This window comes from Canis lupus, chromosome 6 (assembly GCF_048164855.1).
Source record: "Canis lupus baileyi chromosome 6, mCanLup2.hap1, whole genome shotgun sequence".
In the NCBI taxonomy this organism is placed as follows: Eukaryota; Metazoa; Chordata; class Mammalia; order Carnivora; family Canidae; genus Canis; species Canis lupus.
This window is the reverse complement of record NC_132843.1, coordinates 40,660,490-40,679,798: the sequence shown is the minus strand read 5'-3', so window position 1 is coordinate 40,679,798 and position 19,309 is coordinate 40,660,490. Positions and strand designations below refer to the sequence as shown.

General features: G+C 53.7%; 1 protein-coding gene across 10 annotated transcripts; it reads left to right on the top strand.

The window, feature by feature from the left end:
* Nucleotides 1-4,721: 4,721 nt before the first annotated feature.
* LOC140635418 (CD48 antigen-like) lies at nt 4,722-17,985 on the top strand. 10 transcript variants are annotated; one of them, XR_012032744.1, is made up of 8 exons: nt 4,722-4,840; nt 8,623-8,985; nt 11,736-12,035; nt 13,770-13,880; nt 14,205-14,350; nt 14,573-14,620; nt 16,415-16,556; nt 16,748-17,985. XR_012032744.1 is itself a non-coding variant. In XM_072830066.1 (8 exons), the coding sequence occupies exons 1-7, from the start codon at nt 4,774-4,776 to the stop codon at nt 16,554-16,556; spliced, it is 1,146 nt and encodes a 381-aa protein (XP_072686167.1). In that variant the 5' UTR covers nt 4,722-4,773; the 3' UTR covers nt 16,748-17,985. The 10 variants fall into 10 exon arrangements, 9 of the variants coding, with proteins under 9 accessions (XP_072686167.1, XP_072686169.1, XP_072686166.1 ...); XM_072830066.1 differs by having other exon boundaries at nt 16,446-16,556; XM_072830074.1 differs by adding an exon at nt 6,461-6,541 and having other exon boundaries at nt 4,728-4,840; nt 8,623-8,824; nt 16,446-17,985.
* Nucleotides 17,986-19,309: the final 1,324 nt, after the last annotated feature.

Below are 19,309 nucleotides of genomic sequence, written 5' to 3'. Positions count from 1 at the left end.
CTAGGGTGGGACCAGCCCTCCCTTGGCCCCTTGACACAGGGCAGATGCAGGTTCCCAGCTGGCACAGGTCATAATCTAGGGGGGGACTCAGCTGGTCATCAGGTTCAGGGCCTCTGGGACAGAAGTTCAGGTCCCAGGGGCTGGAGCTTCAGGGGACAGGGTCACCGGGAGGGTGTATCCAGGGTCCCTCGGGCACGGACTGATAGTGTGCACTTCCTATGACTGCTGAACAGAAGCCTCACCCCTGCCTACTGTTACCAGAGGCGAACCTCACACCTCCCCATGTGGGCCTCTCCCCAGGGCAGCCCCCAACACGGCAGAGGGTTTAAGCCCAGCAAGGACACAGGGTGACAGCAAGACAGAAGTCCCCTCTGTGTGACCCGCTGTTCCTGAGGGCCGTCCACCACCTGAGCTGCTCCCTGCTTCCCAGAGGGACTCCGTGATGCAGCCCCCACCCCACGGGAGGGCTCCAGGGCCTGTGGAAAGGAGGGGTCTCTGCAGCACCTTGAGCAGCTGCCTCCTACAGAAATGCTCTCAGTACGGACCGAAAATGTACCATATCTGTTGGTCTGATCCCATGTACTTCATCCTCTCCCTGTTGGGGGTCAGGACCCTGCAGGTGATCGAGGTCACACAACCTGGTCAAGGGGACGCTGCCCTGGGACAGAAATGATTCCAGCATCGCTTCACACTCACGCACTCTCCTGCCTTCCAGGAGTCACGGAGCACATGGGAGGGATTTAATGGCAAGATGGGTTCTGGGCTTTTCTCCTTCATTCCTCCTGGAAACCACCCTCACTTCCTGTGCCCTCTGCCCTAGGCGTCTGCAGCACTGGCACCCAGGGTTCTGAAGCCCACGGTTCTGGAGTTGAGGATTCTGGAAACCCTGTTTCTCTGAAGGGGATGCAAGGAGCTTCTGTGTTGTTTCAAGTGCTCAGAAACCCAGACTTGCCTGCAGGAGTCGAGCTGGAGAAGGTGACTTGGGGGATCCTCTCCGGGGCAAAGTACACAATCCTGCTGCACGTCTCCCCTGGGGCACGCGATCCAGAATGGGTCAACTTCCAGGACAAGTTCCAGAAGAGGGTCCGTGTGCTCAACATTACGACCCTGAGGATGAACAACCTGACCCCGGAGGACACTGGGCTGTACCGGGCTCGGGGCTTCTACTCCAGAGGAAGACAATACGACCAGGATTTCCACCTGACTGTGTATGGTGTGTAGGCCCCTCCCCCAGCCCCAGAGCTCACCTCCTTCCTCTGTCCCTGGAGGGTCCCCACGCCCGGCTCACAGGGCTCCCCCCAGACCCCAGCCTTCAGACTCTCTCTTCTCCCCTGGAATCAGATGCAGGGTGTTCACCACAAATGCAGGCAGAGCTGAGAGTCACCCCAGGGATGGAATCACTTTGGTGCTTTGGGAGGGGAACTCCCGTGGGGGAAGTGGGGATTTTGCCTTAACACTACAGTCCCCACAGGACTCAGGGTCCTCAGTCTGTCCCTTAGCTGTCTGTGCCGCTGGGACAGGTGAGGACACCTCAGGGGCTCACCACACACCTGAGGGTCCTACTGTGCTGTTGGGCAGGAGTCAGACCCCAGAGCCTGTGCCCTGAGGTCCAGTTGTCGGCAGGGCTGTGCTCCTCTCTGGAGGCTCCGGGGAAAATCCATTTCTTTTTTTTTTTTTTAATTTGTATTTATTTATGATAGTCACACAGAGAGAGAGAGAGAGGCAGAGACACAGGCAGAGGGAGAAGCAGGCTCCATGCACCAGGAGCCCGACGTGGGATTCGATCCCGGGTCTCCAGGATCGCGCCCTGGGCCAAAGGCAGGCACTAAACCGCTGCGCCACCCAGGATTCCTGAGAATACATTTCTTTTCCTGTCCTCCCTCCTGGTGGCACCTGCATCACTTGGGTCGAGGCCCCTTCCTCCACCTTCACAGACAGCACTGCTGGGATGAATAGCTCTGGCACTGGGTACCTCGGACCTCCTCTTCTGCCTCCTTCCACTTGGGAGGACCCTATGATCACATGGGGCCCGTTGAAGCATCCAAACCATCTCCGGTTTAGTTTTTAGCTGGTTAGCAGCCTCAGACCTCATTCACGAAATCTAAGACACCTGCAGGTTCTGAGGGTTAGCACAGGGCCATGGTTGGGAACATTCATCACCTACCAGGATCCGGAAACCCACAGGAGAACCACACATATGGTTCTCCCGCCCCTTCCCCCAGTCCTTCTCAGCACCAGCCAGAGGCAGCACACTCGAACTCCAGTGGTCCAGCTCTAAACCTCCACAGATGTAGAAGTTCACACAACATTTCCTGCAAGGAGGGGCCCTAGGAGCAGCCCCCAACCCCTGGACCCTGGCTCTGAGCCTGCCCCTGAGCCTGCCCAGCACCAGCCTCACCTGTGTGCTCAGCAACCAGGGGGACCAGGAAACTGCCACCTTGGACCTTGGGGACATCTGTGGCCACGGTGAGTGCATCCTGCAGAGGGGAGGGGCTCCTGGGGCTCAGGCAGCCCTGGGTGAGGATTCTCCTGTCTCTCCCCATGTTTATGGCACCACCCGCCACCTGGTCACCCCATCCAGTGTCTGGCAGGCACATCCACCTGCTTCTGCCCTTGGGTGCCATTCCCAGGCTCCTCTCCCCCCACCCTCACCCCTGCTGGTCCAGGCAGCACCCAGCAGGGACCTCTGCCCACCCTCACCCATCATTCCCTGTGTGTCCACGGTGGTTTTCAGGAGGGGAGTTGGGGGGTGTCAGGGGTCTGTGCCAGCTGAGGGGATGTGAGCCAGTGACTCCCTCAGGATTCAGGGCCGGGGGCTCCTCTGCTTGATTCTGGGCTCACAGGCACAGGTCACCCCACCTGCTGGCCTGGGTCCCGGATGTGTCCTGCTGTCCTCAGCCCCCAGCCTCTGGTCAGGCTCCTCCCTCTGCCCTCAGCCCTTCCAGGTCAGGATCCTCACTCCCCCTACTCCCATCCAGGGACCCCTTGGCTCCAGCTGGCTCTGGGCCCTGACACCCGAGCATTCCCCGAGGCCGCCGCTGGGGGCAGGTCGAGCATGAAGAGAGTTTGACCCCGGGGTCTGGGCCTCAGGGGCTCAGGCCCCGCAGGAGCTGCTGCCGTCCTGCCCTCACACCTGCGTCCTCTCAGGAGCCACCAGGGGCCCCCACACTGAGAGTGAGGCTCTGGACCAGGATGAGCCTCCTCTGCAGCCCCAAGCCCTGGACGGCAGCGGCCACGTCTGCTTCTCCTTGAATTCCTGTCCCAGCTCGGCTCCGGGCTGTTTGCTCACAGTCTGTGTTTCCCCGAGTGAATGAGAGACCCGGTGCCCCGTGTGCCCCCTCGGCCCTCCCACCTCCTCCACCAGCTGCTGGGGGCCCATTGCCTCAGTATCCCCGATCCCAGGGAAACTAATCGCTCAGGGACACAGTGGACCCTCTGGAAAGAGGCCCCTGCCTCCCTCGCATCCTCCTACCTGGCTCCTCCCTCTTGGTCCCCCTCCCACCTGCCCCAGTGGGTGTTGGAGCTCCAGGGCTGGCAGGTGCCCCCCTCCCTGTTCACGGCCCTCCTTCCTGGAAGGCGGCACCCACCCTGCCTGTCTGCTCCCTGCACTCCTCCCTCAGGATCAGGTTTCTCATCACCTCCTCCAGGAGGCCCTCCCTGACCACGTGTGTACAGGCTGGGAGCTCCTGTGCCCTGGAATGGCTCTGGCTGGCTCCTTCTGGCACGTTCTCACCCTCCTCCCACAGAGGTGTCCTCAGGGGTGGGCACCACATCCTGTTCCTCTCAGCACCCGGGCTTCAAGCAGGAGCTCGGGAAGTGTTGAGTGAAAGCACCTGCCATGCTGCTCCCTCCTCAGCTTCTGAGCAGGTGCCTTCAGCACATGTCCACGTGCTGGGCAATGGGTATCTGTCCTCTCTGTCCTTAACCTTCTCCATCTCTCTGTGCAAGGGAAGCAGATCCACAGGGACAGGCTGATGCCTCCCAACTACCCACCATCCTGCGGGTTGTTGTGGTCCTGCTGCTGATCCTGGGAGCTGGACTGTTCCTCTGGAGGACACGAGTGAAGAAGAGCCTGGAGCCTGGGAGAGGCAGGTTGCACTTCTCCTCCCCAGGCCCACACACCTCCCTCCCCTGGACCCTGGGCTCCCTTCCTCCTGCCTTTACTGCTCAGGGGATGTCCCTGCAGGAGGCTGGTGGGGGCGGCCACGGCCTTGGGGTCATGGAGGGGAGGGTACAGGTTTCCAGGGCTCAGACTCCAGCACCCTGTGTATGACCCAGGTGCAGGGTCCCAGGAGGAGCATAGGGACCCAATGGGTGGCATCCACTCTGCAGAGCTGAGCCAGCAGGGGTCTGGAGACAGCAGGGACCAGGTGAGGCTACAAGCGGGGGCAGCCTGGGTCATCCCTCGTCCCTCTGTGCCCGGGTGTGTGCTTGTCAATCCCTGTCTTCGGCAGGGTGTGACTGCAGTGCCCGGGGAAACCTTTCCTGGATATGCATTATTAGGTATGATCTTATTCTTCTGTATACTTTTCTATGCTTTCTAAATTTTATCTAATTTACATGGATTAATCTCATCAGAAACCCCCTTAGTTTTCAAATTGTGTGCCTGTTGCTGACAAGACCAGAGCGGGCTGAGAATAAAAGGGGATATAAAGCCTGAGCTTTGGGGCGGAGAGAGGGAGGGACCAAGCTCTTATGGGCAGGGGCGGAAGGAGGGCTAGGAGGCAGGGCGGGGCAAAAGGGAGAAGAGGGTGTTCTCTGCTTTCTACAGTTATGGAGTCCCTGTGGGGCCGCTGTTTCCCTTCCCAGGCTCTAATGCTCATGATCCCCCTGCTCCTGGGTAAGTGACAGTTCAGAGAGGCAGCTCTGGGGAGGGTGTGGGCTGCGGGGCCAAGAGGCAGGGGTGGGGGAGGAGGGTGAGCAGGGGAGGCTTGCTGCTGCCAACATCCTGATTTCTCTAGGGCCTGGAAGTGTTGAGGGAGAAGAGGGGGACTAGAGCCTTTTGGAGATGCCCTCAGATTCCCCAGGCTGGGGAATCCACTGTCAACCCTCTGTTAGGACAGCAGTTATTTGGCCTCCTCTGGAGGGGCGGGGAGCATCTTAGATCATCAGTCTCACTGTCCAGAATCCTGTTCTATCCTCGGGGCTGTGTCTACACACTCAGGCCCTGTGTGCACTCCCCCCCCCCCACGTCCCCAGCCTGCTTGTGTCCCAGCTCCCAGGCTGAGGGCACGCGTGTGAGTGACGGACCAGGACAGCCTCCTGTTGCCCTGGCATCAGGGACAGCTGAGCTGTCATCTTCTGCAAATGTGGGGTGGGGCAGGGAAAGGGAAGTTCCCTTCTTAACTGCCTGTGACCTTTTCCTGGGTTACAAGCCATTTCCAGGCTCTTGTGGGGGTAGGGGGTGCCCTGCAGGCAGCCTCATGTGAACCAGGCTCCAACTATGTGGCCTGGACCCACCCTTGTCCCCACGGCACCCCACTGGCCCACAGGGGGCTGAGTCTGTGGTCGGACCCACTGGGTCACTCGGTCTGGTTCTGCCCCATATTGGCCAGAAGATTTTTGTTGTGGTAGCAAAGTTCCCAGGCTCTCCGTGCTCCCTACCCCTCTGCCCTCCACACAGAGGTAACACTGTGGGTACTTTTAAAAAAGCTCAGGTCCCCTTGCACATCAGTGAGAGAAGAGGCACCTCCATCGTCACTACAGGAGCAGAGGGCACAAGCACAGGGGGCAGAGAAAAGAGACAGATCAGGGGCAGGAGCACGACAGACAGTCGTCCTCACAGGAAAACACACAGATGCAAATTGAAATTTCTGGTCACCCTTCTTGCCTGTGAGATGAACATGCTTGTGTCTCTCATGTTGAGATCCCGAGTGCAGTGACAGGGGTAGGACAGGCACTCTCATGTCTCCCCATCACCTGTGTCATGCCGAAGAGCTACTGGCGGTCCCTGTGATGTGCCAGAGACTGGGGACCATTTCCCACGTTGACTCCGTGTCCCTGGTCATTCCCCGTCTGGGCTGGAAGCCCAGGGAAGACCCCATCATGCAGAAGTTCCTGCGCAGACATTCCTTTTGTTCCACTTGCAGCCGTGAGACCATGGAAGCGTCCAGAGGGCAGGTTCCCACAGACGTGGGTCAGCATGAAAGTGGGGACGATGCCGCGCTGGTGGGGAGGTGGGCTGGTGACAGGGAACAAGGACGTGCTCAGAAGGCCGGGAAGGAAGCAGGTGGGAATCACCCTCCAGAGCTCAGGTGCAGCAGGGCTGGAGGAGCCGAGGTCTGGTCCCCCCGCCCCACTGGTGTCTGCTGTTGGCAAGAGTGAACTGTGCTCTGTCACTGTCCCTCCGCTCCACCCCAGCCTCTGGGAACATGATGACATTTGTGTTTCTCTGCCGGGAACAGCTGCCCTCACCCCAGTTTCCTTGCCCATCTGAGTCTACTTCCTCCTCTGCCCACAGATGCTGGGGTTTCCTGATCCGGGTCAGGGAGCCTGTGGTGAGCCGTCAGGGAGCCCTGCTGGGGCTCTCTGGGAGATGCAGGTACATCCAGGCTCTCCCCCCGTGTCCCCAGAGCGCTGCCCGTGTTGTGCCGGCACAGCATCTGTCCCCAGTGTCAGAGAGCCGGGAGCGGGCCAGCGAGAGGAGGGCCCCGGGAGCCCCCTGTCCTCCAGCAGCCCCACATGTGTGCTCTGGGCTGCCCTCCATCCCGGGGGCTGGCCGTGACGGACCAGGAGGGCCCAGTGTCCCTGCCTCAGCCACGGGGACGGCACCTCTCCTGCCGCCACAGCCAGGCTGCCGGGAGTCCCCTGAGCTGGGAGAGGACAGAGGCGCAGCTGGGGCCAGGTGGGTGTCCCAGGGATGTCCTTGCTGTCCTTCAACACTGACAGATACAAGACTCTTTCCTGGGAACAAATCTTGTTGTCAAGCAGATTTGCGCAGTGCTGCTTTCATGATGAACTCATTTTTATCAAGAATTGAAGTTGATTGAACAAATTTACCCTTGTTCTTTCTCTCAAAGAATAATTTTTAGGGCTTCTGGGTGCTGTAGTGGGTAGAGCATCTGACTCTTGATCTCAGGTTTGTGAGTTACAGCCCCACGTTGTGTAGCGAGCCTATTTAAAACATAGGCTCTGCTCATTCTGCTCCAGCCTTGGCTCTTCATCTGTCCCCATGACGACCATGATCATTGCTGCATTGGGACCTTAGCACACGTTCTTCCTATGCCTGGAGTAATTAATTCTGTCCTGTCAGCATCCGGGACTCACCTTAATTGTCACCACTCTTAAAGGCCTTTCTTTATGACACCCACACCCCACACCTCTAACCAAACCACCTGCATGGTGTCGCATTATCCCAAGTGTCACTTTGGTTCCTGGTTACCAGCACAGAGATGAACTGATTGAATGTAATATTAGTAGAGTGCAGGTGGCCCTAGATGGCTCCAGGTGACCACCACCTGCCCCTCCACCATCCACACCGGAAGTGACACCACCAGAGCTGGTCCAGTCACTGGAGGTCTGTGACTCCTGACAGAGACATCACAGCTCTCATCCCAGCATCACTGAGTCTGGACACCTGCCTGGCTGCAGGACTGCTGCCACCACTGCCTCAGGTGACAGTCATTGTCAGCGGCACTGACCCTGTGACCCTGGCTCCCATGGCACTAGCTCCAGGTAGAAAGTCTGGAGTGGGGGCATCTGACCCCAGAGCCCAGGTCCTGTGTCATCTCAGCTGCAAAGGATGCCGGGCAGTAGGTACCCGGCATTTCCAGCTTCTCTGGGGGGATGTTGGCTCTGGCTCATGAGGAGACAATTCCCCAAATGTGAGAAGTAAGTTCACTGGCCAAGCAACAGGTAAGGAATCTGTGCCAGTCCCTTTCTGTGTTTTTATGGATCTGAAATCATGTGGTGTTGGTGCTTCCCTGCCCTGGCTCCCTGACTAGGATGGGAGCTCCGTGAGAGCAGGCACTGGTCCCCACTGTGTCCTCGGTCACCACTGTATCCCCAGCACCCTCAGCCATGCCAAGCTGGCCCAGCATGGATTACCCAAGGCAGGCTAAGGGTCCAACGGAGTACAGATCTGTACCAGACAAGGAGCATGCAGGAAAAAGACGATGGTCACATGTCACCTGACTGGTACGTGAGACCAGCACTGACAGTAACCACTGGGTTGCCTAATGGTAGAGGGTCATGAGTGACCTAAGGAGGAACAGTGTCACAGGACTGGTGGGCCTGAGACCCTGCTGCCATGTGCTGAGGAACACAGGGCAATAGCAGACATGCTGAAATGGTTTTCTTGTGTCATAGACAACCAAAGGGAAAGTTGGGTCATAATTTATCAGCTTCCATATTGCCAGGTGTTTCCCCAGGTTAAAGCAAAGAGCACGTTGGGTATCAGGTGCAGGGAAAGAGTGTGCCCGAGCTGGGAGGGTGACACACATGTGCCTGACCCAACGCTGTGTGCCCTAGGCAAGGCCCGTGCTGAGCAAGCACCTCTGTAGCTTTGCTTCCTCGGCTCTGAAACAGGAGAGGCTCCTCCTCTTTAAGCATGCCAGTGATGTGATGGGACAGCAGGTGCTACAGCAGCGTCACTCCTGTCCACTTCTTTCTTCCCCATCCTAGCTATTCCCTCACCAAGCTTCCAGACTGCGGCTGACCCCAGCTCCTCCCACACCCTGGAAAGGACCGTTGGGGACTCTGTCCAGCTGCACCTGATCTCCTCCTTGTCTCCTAATGTCCGAGAGGTTGAGTGGAGTTGGCAATCTGAGCCCGAGAAACAACAGTTCCTGGTGTCCTGGAAGCCTGATGACTCTGGTCCTGACTGGTATGAGCTTGAAGGAAAATTCAGGAGCAGTCTCTCCCTGACAGAGATGGCAGTTTTGAGCATCAGGAATCTCAGTACGGAAATGAGTGGATGGTATACAGCAAATGTCAAATTCCACACAGGAAAATCCCAGAAGGAAGTCTTTAGACTCTGTGTATATGGTAAGGTGAAGCCCACTCAGGAATTCCAATAATCACTTGATTTAAAGTATGTTGGCCTAAACAGGTTTAATAAAATCAAAACTTCCTTAGGAATATTTGCATCTCTTTTGATGCCTTAACCATAAAGGCTAAATTTTAAAGATTTCCTCTTAGGGAAAAGTAGCTAAAATGTCTTGAAAAGTATAGGCAGCACATGAAATGGAGCAGGGGAAAGAAGCCATCCAAAAGGATTAAAAAAAAAAACACTATTTTCCATTGCAAAGTACTGCAAAATAGTTTATTAGCAATACAAAATTGTGTCAGAATCTTCTTAACAGGTTGGTCAAAAACTAATTAAAAATTCTGAAGTGACCCAAAAGCTGGGCAGAAAGAAAAAAGGAAACCTGGACATCAGAACAGTGAGGAACAACCCTAGGAGGGAGATTGAGTGTTAGAGCTCGACACTAGGGGCAGCCCAGGTGGCTCAGTGGTTTAGCACCGCCTTCAGCCCAGGGTGTGATCCTGGAGTCCTGGGATCGAGTCCCACATCGGGCTCCCTGCATGGAGCCTGCTTCTCCCTCTGCCTGCGTCTCTGCCTCTCTCTCTCTCTCTCATGAATAAATAAATAAAACCTTAAAAAAAAAAAAACTCGACATTGGTAAAACACTTTCCACCACTTGCCCTGCACCCACTTCCCCAGGAGGACTGTGGGACAGAGCCTGTCCTAGAGCAAGTGGAGGACACAAGGGGACCCAGGCCTGGCCCCTGGAGCCCCAGGACCAGTGAGTACCCCACCCCCAGGAGGGGAGACCCATCACTGCCCTCCCCGTGCCCCCCTCCACCTGTGCTTCCCTTCACCACACCTGGCTGGCCCTCTCTTCCTCCTTCATGGATACTGGGGGCTCTTGGGGGGCTGCCCATCCCTCACCCCTCCCTGCATGTGGATAGATGTTCTTGTCTCCGGTCCTTTCCTGGACCATCTTTCTCCCCCTCTCACTGGAATTACTTGGATGTGGTGACCTCTCCACCTGGCAGCCCCGTGGCCTGCCCTGCCCTCTGTGGCACCTGCCTGAGGCTTTCCACAGCTCCCAGCAGGCACTCAGCAGGTGTCTCTTCTCTAGGGAGATGTCAGCAATGTGTAAAGGAGACCTACAGAAATGCTCCTCAAGTTTCTCAGAGTTTTGATTCTTCAAGCCTGATTCACATTCCCTCATCTGTTGAAAAGAGCGTGTAACATTCATATAATCCAACTGCTGAGAAAATTCATACCTAAAAGCATAAGCTTCTATATGTCTGTGTGTGCCCCCAGCACTTGGTAACAGACATTCTGTTTGTTTGTTTGTTTGTTTGTTTGTTTGTTTTTAGATTTTATTTTTTTCATGAGAGACACAGAGAGAGAGGCAGAGACATAGGCAGAGGGAGAAGCAGGCTCCCTTCAAAGAGCGCAACATGGGACACGATCCTGGACCCAGGATCACACCCTGAGCTGAAGGCAGACGCCCAACCACTGAGTCATCCAGGAGTCCCCATTTGATTTTATATTTAAATTATTACCTGTTAATTCAGCTATTTTTAGAAACTACTTTAAAGGATTAAGTAGCTTTTTGTTGTTGTTTGTTTGTTTGTTTGTTTGTTTTTGCATTTGGTCCTTTACCCCGGGGTTTCCAGCAGAGTCTGGTTGGATTTTCTGGTTCACTTTCTAACATCTCTCCATCTCCAGGCGCTGTTGTTAGGTCCACAGGAAGAAACTCTCTCCGTGTGGCCTGCTTCGTGTCAGCTACCTGAATCTGTATTCTGTCCACGGTGACCACTGTCACACCTGCCAGCATGTTGTTGACCTGCCCTTGTGGACGGATTTCCGTCTCTGTCTCTTCAATCTCTCTGTGTCATTAGGTGATGCGCCGAGCACATGGCTGCAGGATCGAGGCGGGGTCTGTGTGTAATCGGGGGGCGTCCTGCCCTCAGACACAGTTCAGGCTTACACGGTGGACCTGCTCCTGACCTTTCATGGCCTCTGTTCACCATTGGTCAGCATCCTTGGCTTGCCCTTACTCGGGTGGATAGCGTTCTCGTCAATCTAATCGTCTCTGGTGTGCTGGAAGTTATCCCACCTTGCACTTTAATCCTAGTGGACACGAATCTTAAATTTATACTGCAACATTTAAAGATAATCAGTATTTCTTCTTTCTCTAAATAAAACAAGAACTTCAGCGTGTTTTTCCCCTGTATCCCCAACTCCTCTCATGTGGTGCTTATTGCACATATGAGAATAGATACAATTCTTATCACCTGTATAATCACCATGTATATATATTATTATAGAATTTGGGGGGCACCTGGGTGGCTCAGTGGGTTAAGCCTCCGACTCTTGATTTCTGCTCAGGTCATGATCTCAGGTGATGAGATCGAGCCCCACGTCGGTCTCTGCTCTCAGCGCATAGTCTGCTTGAGATCCTCTCCTTCGGCCTTCTCCCTGCTTGCCTAGCTCTCTCTCCCCTTCTCCCTCCAATACATAAATACAAGAAACCTGTTTAAAAAAGAACTATCACACTCATCATGATCACTGAATTCTGTTGACACAACTGAGCATGGAAGGGCCTCAGCCCTCTGCCCTGGGCTGGGAGTCAGAGCCCCTGGGCAGTAGTCAGGAACCTTCCCCAGGGCCATAGTCAGGAACCTCCCACCGCTGAGTCACTTGGTGGACCTGCGGGTCTCCTGCCATGTCCTCCAATGCTGAACCTCGCTTTCTCTTTTGTCTCCTTCTGCCCCAGAGCCCATCCCCCACCCCCAGATTGTGATTCATTCACCAATCAACCCAGCGGGCTGGTGCCAGGTCAGCCTGGAGTGTGAGACCCCAGGATCTACAGAGAACTGGACAGTGACCTGGCTGACTGAGGGCCTCCCCAGGGAGCTGGAGCAGAGCGGGGCTCTGAGGCCAGCCCCCAGCTCCAGGAATGTAAACCTGAGCCTGCCCCTGAGCCAGGTGAATGGCTACCTCACCTGTTTGGTCAGCAACCCGGTGGAGGAGAAGAATGCCACCTTGACCCTGCAGAGCATCTGTCTGGTCAGGGGTGAGTGGGACCTGCTGGGAAGGGCTGGCAGGGGCAGGGCGTGACCAGGGGGGCTCAGGGAATCAGTGGGACAGAACAGCCGTGGGAGGGGCTCTCTGTGGAGAACCCCAGAGACAGGTGCATGGCCACAGGGTCTTCGTGGAACCTGGACCAGTGCCTGGAGATGCTGTGTCCCCAGGACCTGCCTGTGGGACTGGCCCATGGGCACTCCCTTTTCAGCTTCAGGAAGGGTGACCCTGTCAGAAGATGCAGTCAGGGAATGGGAAGACTTGGAGGGCTTCTGCCCCCAGCCCTGGGATCTCAAGTCCCCAGATCCAGATGGTCTGGATGCTAAGGTCCTTTCAGGCTAATAAATGCTGGTTTTTTACTCATTTTAGACATGACCTTTCTGAGGGTGCTTACCACCTCTGAGTGCATAAACCACAGTTCAACGCTCCTTGGAGCAGTGTGAGCACCTGCAGTCACCACAGCCAGCTACCACACTTCCACGTCTGCTTCAGGGGTCCCCTTGGCCATATAGGAAGGGAGTATACACAGTAGTACATGATAGATAAGGGAAGAGCCCTGACTGATTTCTTAAAATGCCAAGAACCACAGAACAGGAACAGTGTACTTAAAGAAGGAGGTTAATAATCAATGTGGCTGCCCTGTCCCACCAGGGTCCTCCTGAGCTCTGACACCCCACCTCTGTGCAAGCTCCTCCTTGCCCTGTCCTTACTCAGCCCCCTAGCATGGATCCTCACACCAGGCCAAGAGGCACTATGTACTAGGTGGAGGGAAGCCTCAGTCCGCATGAGCCTGCACTAAAGGAACTTGCAGGGCAGTGGAGGCATCACCACATCCTGGCTGTGTAACTTGGACAAGTTACTGAATTTCTGGAGCCTTTGTTTGAGATGGGTGTTAATTATATCTACTTCTTCGGGTTGTTTAAGTTATCAGTACAGTATGTGACACACAGCATGTCAATAAACATCAGGTAATAGTTCGTGGACAAGGAGGAGTACGTGTATAAACATGAAGCTGCATGACAGCTGCTGAATTTGAGGCAAATACAAACTATATGGTTCAAATACAAAAGGCAGAAAACTGAGTACTTGCTGCAGGACTTGGGAAAGCATCGCAGAGAAGGGAACACCTGAGCTGGGCTCTCCAGTATGAGCAGTTTTCTTGTGGCAGTGTGGGAAAGACATCCCAAACCGTGAGCAGAACATGCGCTGGCAGCCCCAGAGCCTTGCATCCTCTCCCCTTCCTAGACTGGTTCTCTCCCGGGAGTCTGCCAGGGGAGGACAGGGGCAGGCTGTGGGGATGAGGGGCACATATGGCTGCTGGGAACCTCTGAGGTCTCTGGGAAGAAGCGGCACAGAAAGCCTGGCAGAAGGACCAGTGGGGTGACCTGGTAGCGTGCAGGAACTTGCCAGGGCTGCAGCAAGGATATGCATGTGGGACACAGGCTCAGAGCCAGGGGGTCCCCCCTTCTCCCTCACATGCCCAACAGGCCTGATAGGGGCACATTTGACACCAGCCTTTTTATTTTTATTTTTTAAGATTTTATTTATTTATTCATGAGAGACACAGAGAGAGAGGCAGAGACATAGGCAGAGGGAGAAGCAGACTCCCTGCGGGGAGCCCGATGTGAACTCGATCCCAGGCCCCTGGGATCATGACCTGAGCCAAAGGCAGATGCTCAACCACTAAACCACCCAGGTGCCCCTTGACACCAGCCTTTGATGGCAGGTTCTCCTGACCACAAATGGCTTTGGAGAGGTGTCCTGCCCACGCTTCTAATGATGAGCCTGGCTGGTGGAGTGTACGTCTGCATGAGGAAGAAGATGCAGTCCAGGAGGGGTAGGTGATAGGGAGAGCCTGAGGGGGAGGGCAGTGGGGGAGGGCAGTGGTTGGAGGGCCTCCCTGCTCCCTGGGAGGGGGCCAGGCTGGTAGATGGGGCTTATTGACCTCTCCTGTGAACTATCCGGGTGCTGAACCAAGGCTGGGACCCAGCAGTACCGAGGGTAAGGACTGTGTGCATGCCCAGAAAGATGGTGGAGGCAAGGGGGAGCAGAGGCCTGGGACCTGACCTTTCAGCCCATGGAGCAATGGCTGCCCTACTCTGGGGCTGATGAGCGGTCATCTCAATCCCATGTGCTCTCGCTGTGCATGTGCTGTGTGCAGGCCGGCCCACTCTGCTGCCCACAGAGCCAGGCTCAGCCGGTGTTCCCCAGGCCCTTCCCACAGAGGAACCTGCTGGCCTGCAGACTGGTGGGGCCAACAGCCACTGCCATCCCGACGTGGAGATGAGCCTCCTGAGACACCACAAGGTGGGTCCAAAGGAATCAAAGCACGTCAGCCAACTTGTGCTCCATGGGTGTGAGTGCCAGCCAGTCCAGGGCACTCTGCTTCTCATCGGGCTCTGGTCCAACCCTTGCTTTGGACAATATGGGTGTTGTGTCTGGAACTGAGAGTAAAGGGTGGAAGCCAGTGACAAGGATGATTCCTCACTCATACGTACACAATCTCATCAAGTCCTCACCACCACCCAGGGAGGAAGGATGGTGGAGCAGGAGAAGGAAGGAGACAGGCTCAGTGAGGTGAGTGACTGACCCCAGGGCATATGACTTGGCAGGGGAAGGAGCAGGAGAGAGCCCAGGCTGCCCTGGAGGGATTCACCACCACCCACAAACTCAAACTCAAGCCCTAGGGGGAGGCAAGAATGTAAGGGACTGGCTGTCAGGTGCAACTGTCATCCATGGAAGACCCAAGGCAAGTAGGAATGGGGGACTCTGGCAGGGCCTGGGGACCAGGCAGACCCAAGGTCCCAGAGAGCATCAGTGAAGCCCGTCCCCCACCTCCCCACAGCACCCACCCCTGACCTGCCTCAGATTCTGTATTAAGGCTTCCTTTTTAGGTCCTTGAAGGACATCTCAGTGCTACTGGCCCTCAGTTGGAAATGGTCACAGATAGCATGATTCATCGAGGGGAAGGCCTGGAGGCAGTAGTAGCTGGAGGAGCAGGGGCCACGCACCAGTTCTCAGACAGAGCTCACATCAGAAATACCTGGGGGGATTGCTTCCTGCCCCCCACCCCACCCCCTTGAGCTTGTTTCAGCAGCTCTAGGGCAGACCTGGGACCTTGAGTTTCTAACACATTCCCAAGTGATGGCTCCAACTTTTGGGAACCACTGGACTAAAATCGAGCAGAGGGAAAGCCAATAGAGCCACTGTCTGGACTCCCAGGACAGCCGTGGCTGGGTCATCTCCTCTCCCATCCTTTGACTTTGCCAAAGGGAGACAGGTCTGCATCATTGACCCACAGACCACCAGGACCTTAGAAATCCCCTGGACAGATCCCAGCAGTTTATGGTAGGGGAAAGTGGGATCCAGAAGGAATGCTAAGGAGGGCAGGAGGGAAATCATGGTGGCACCAGGTAGAGCCGGCTCTCCTTGCTCCCAGGTGAGTGCGCTGTGCACGGTCCCCCAACTGTCTCAGCACCTGTCACTCTGTGACTTTCCATCTCAGCCCCTCTGAGTTATGTTCCCATCTGACCCATGCCACAGGGAGCTCAGGAAGTAGACCCTAATCCCAATACCCACACGGGAGGAGCACGGGAGGGAACAATATGGGGCTTCAGGTGACCTCTCACCCAGACCTTCAGCCCTGCCCCCTCCATCTCTCTGCCCCTGGGGAGCTTCCCAGCCTGATGAAGACAATTATTTCCCTCCCAGGACACAGGGAGACAAGCACAGAAGAGAGATGGGGGTGGCGTGAGGAGCGGAGTTGGGAGAAGTGGGTGTGAGGCTCTCATGCCGACTTCGCCTTTGACCTGACAAAACTAGTGCCTGGGGTTCAGTTTCTTCTTTTACAAAATGCAGATTACAGGAATAATACCTTGATCTGCCACTTTGTGGTCTTTCAAAGCACTCTCGCAATGAGAGTGGCTAAGGTGGGTTACGGATTTGTCCAACTAACATTTAATGAGTGTCTACTCTATCCCAGCACTGTTCTGATCTGGGACACAGAGGCCAACAAAACAACAAAAAATCCTTGGCCTCTGAGAATATACATTCTAGGTAGGGTGAGGGGAGAATAGCAAATAAAATAAATGAGCAAAATGTGAAGCGTAAGGTGGTGATACGTGCTCAGGGGAAAATATGGCAGGAAGGGGTGGGGGTGTGACGTCAGCTAGGGGAAGGGAGACACCAAGGGAGTAAGGTGGGGGCCTGGGGGGAGGGGGAGGAGAGGGGTAGCACCCAGGGGAAAGGACAGAGACTGCCATGTTCAAGAGGAAGGTCTGCGCTGAGCTATGTTTTGGGGTTACCACAGTTGAGACAGGAAGTACCTGAAGAGTAATAGCTTGAGTGACCTCTGTGCTTGATTCTTTGAAGCTGACCACAAGCACCTCTGCTTGAGTCACAGAATGACATGGAGAGGAGTGGCGGCCATCCCCTCAGCTCTGAGTGCACCCCAACAGTCTATACTATCTACGAGAAGGTCCGGCTGAGCCGAGAGCCCCAGGAAGACACCTAGGTCAACGGAGATGTCAGAGCATGAGGGGCCTTGGCAAGATCTGCCCCACCCTACACTCCACCTAAGGCCCCCCAAATCCCTCCTTAGGTGGAGCAAGGACAAGCCCCCAGGTCTTCCTGCTGTACCCCCCAAGACAGTAGAGCAGCACCACATGTCCCTGGGCTCCTCACAAAGTTCTTCTCACTTCACAGGTCGTGAACATTGACCATGCTGCCTGAGCGTCCAGCACGAGAGACTGGTCCTTGGGCAGGCAGTTGGATTTCCGACCTTGACCCACTTATTCCAGTGAGGGAACACCCATAGTCAGGCAAGACCTGTGGAGGCATTTCTGGGAACAGAGATGTTTTCCTGGAATTGGGCGGGCCTTGGATGGAGGACCGCCAGATGTCACTGCCCAGCCCACCCCCATGAACAGAGGAGGGATGGCCCTGGGAAGGTCAAGTCCAAGTCCAGGGTCAGCTTCAGCTCTGCCAGAGGAAGGAAACAGCTTCTGAGCTCCATCACCTGCAGGCTTACTGTAAACACCAGAAACGCACTATCCCAAGGTCTCTTCAAAGTTCAAGCAATTTCTCAACCCTTTGTTTATTACTTAATATATGTAAATTGCAAGAAAGTCAAAGGCATGTCTCCTTGAAATTATATTTCATCAGTTTTTTTTTTTTTAATTTTTATTTATTTATGATAGTCACAGAGAGAGAAAGGCACAGAGACACAGGCAGAGGGAGAAGCAGGCTCCATGCACCGGGAGCCCGATGTGGGATTCAATCCCGGGTCTCCAGGATTGCGCCCTGGGCCAAAGGCAGGCGCCAAACCGCTGCGCCACCCAGGGATCCCTATTTCATCAGTTTTGTTGCAAATAGGATCCTGTTCCTGTTGTATCTTCTAATTAGTTGTTAAAATAACACATATTAAACACATATTGTCACATCGCTGTTTCTCTACTGCTTGAAACAGTTTTTCATTTGATCCCTTTGAATTTCTGGGCAAAGAACCATATTATCGACAAATAATTATAATTTTTTCTTCCTTCTTTCCAATTTTTATGCTTCATTACTCTCCTCTTGTCTCAGGACAACAGGCAAATACCTCCCAGACCATGTTTAAGAGGAGTGATTCTGAAGCACATCCTTGTTTTGTTCCTAATTTATTGTAAGTGCTCCGAGGGCATCCTTGTTATTAGTAGATTTCCTCCTATTGAATTATTCTTGTGGTATTGGAATAAATCCCAGTTGATGTATTATTCTCTTAATGTGCTACTGTTTGATAATATTTTTATTTGGGATTTTGCATCATTCATAAAAAAAATTCTCCTGTACTTTTTAATGCTTTACTTTGTTTGGTATTTGAATTATGCTTACTAAAGATTCCTTTTATCTCCACTTCTTGTAATAATTCAATAAAAATTTGCTTTCTAATCTAAAAAAAAAAACATTCCTTATTTAAAAAAAAAAAGAAAAGAAAAGAAAAAAGGAATTCCCAGAGCAGCTGGCTAGCTCAGTTGGCTGGCTGAGTGTCTGCTTTCTGTTCAGGTCACAATTTCAGGGTCTTGGGATGGAGCCCTGCATCAGGCTCCCTGCTCAGTGGAGAGTCTGCTTCTCCTTCTCCCTCTGCCCCTCCCCCTGCTCATGCTCTCTCTCTCAAATAAATAAATAAAATCTGTTTAAAAATAAAAAAAAAGAATTCCCATCACCCAGTGTTCATTTAAATTATTTTATTGTAAATTCTTAAAGATATAGAAACCTGCAACCATGTAAAAATGTCTTGTGCTTATTGCTTTTGTACTATAAATTAAATATATATAAAGTAGATAAAAAGAAAGCAACAAAACAACAAGCAATAGTTATTCAAACTAGTATTCAAACCGCAACTTTAACATAAGGCAATGGGGGGCAGCCCTGGGTGGCTCAGCGGTTTAGCGTTGCCTTCACCCCGGGGTAGGATCCTGGAGGCCCCAGCATCGAGTCCCCGCATGGAGCCTGCTTCTCCCTCTGCCTCTGCCTCTGTCTCTGTCTCTCTCTTTCTCTCTCTATGTCTCTTATGAATGAATAAATAAAATCTTGAAAAAAAAAAAAACATAAGGCAATGTGTGTTTTTGTTTCGCTAAAATGAAATCATTAATGTCGGGATGATAGGAAAACACTGTAGCTTCACCGCTCTTTCTATATTTAATTTTTTTAAAGATTTTATTTATTTATTCATGATAGACATAGAGAGAGTGAGAGGCAGAGACACAGGCAGAGGGAGAAACAGGCTCCATGCTGGGAGCCCGACGCGGGACTCGATCCTGGGACTCCAGGATGGCGCCCTGGGCCAAAGGCAGGCGCTAAACCTCTGAGCCACCCAGGGACCCCCTATATTTAATTTTTAAAGCCTTAATGCAAACAATGCTAGTTCATATACATTTGCTATATATCAGCTATAACACTTGATTAAAGTCTTTGTTTACCATCCTTAACCATAACTCTGCCAGGTGACAATCGGTAGATCTGTAAAATTGTTTCACTTATCTTAAAAAAAATTAGCACCACAGCATTGTTAAAATCCCCACTCCATACACACCTATCTACTTACTGCTGGAATCATAGAATAAAAATTTCTTCACTGGGTATTTGTTGCCATGGTGGGTATTTATTATATTCCTGCTAATGAATGTTTGTAAGATGGTGCCACAAAGATAGATTCCCATCGGTCCACTGGCACATCAGATGAGCAAACCCCATCCGATGGGCTGCCCCTGATGGCCACAGAGCAGA

Excerpts from the sequence above, each read along its gene's own strand:
- LOC140635418 (XM_072830066.1), top strand. The coding sequence starts at position 4,774 with ATGGAGTCCCTGTGGGGCCGCTGTTTCCCTTCCCAGGCTCTAATGCTC. Across the intron at positions 4,841-8,622 it reads CATGATCCCCCTGCTCCTGG|CTATTCCCTCACCAAGCTTC; the intron begins GTAAGTGACAGT and ends TCCCCATCCTAG. Across the intron at positions 8,986-11,735 it reads CTTTAGACTCTGTGTATATG|AGCCCATCCCCCACCCCCAG; the intron begins GTAAGGTGAAGC and ends CTTCTGCCCCAG.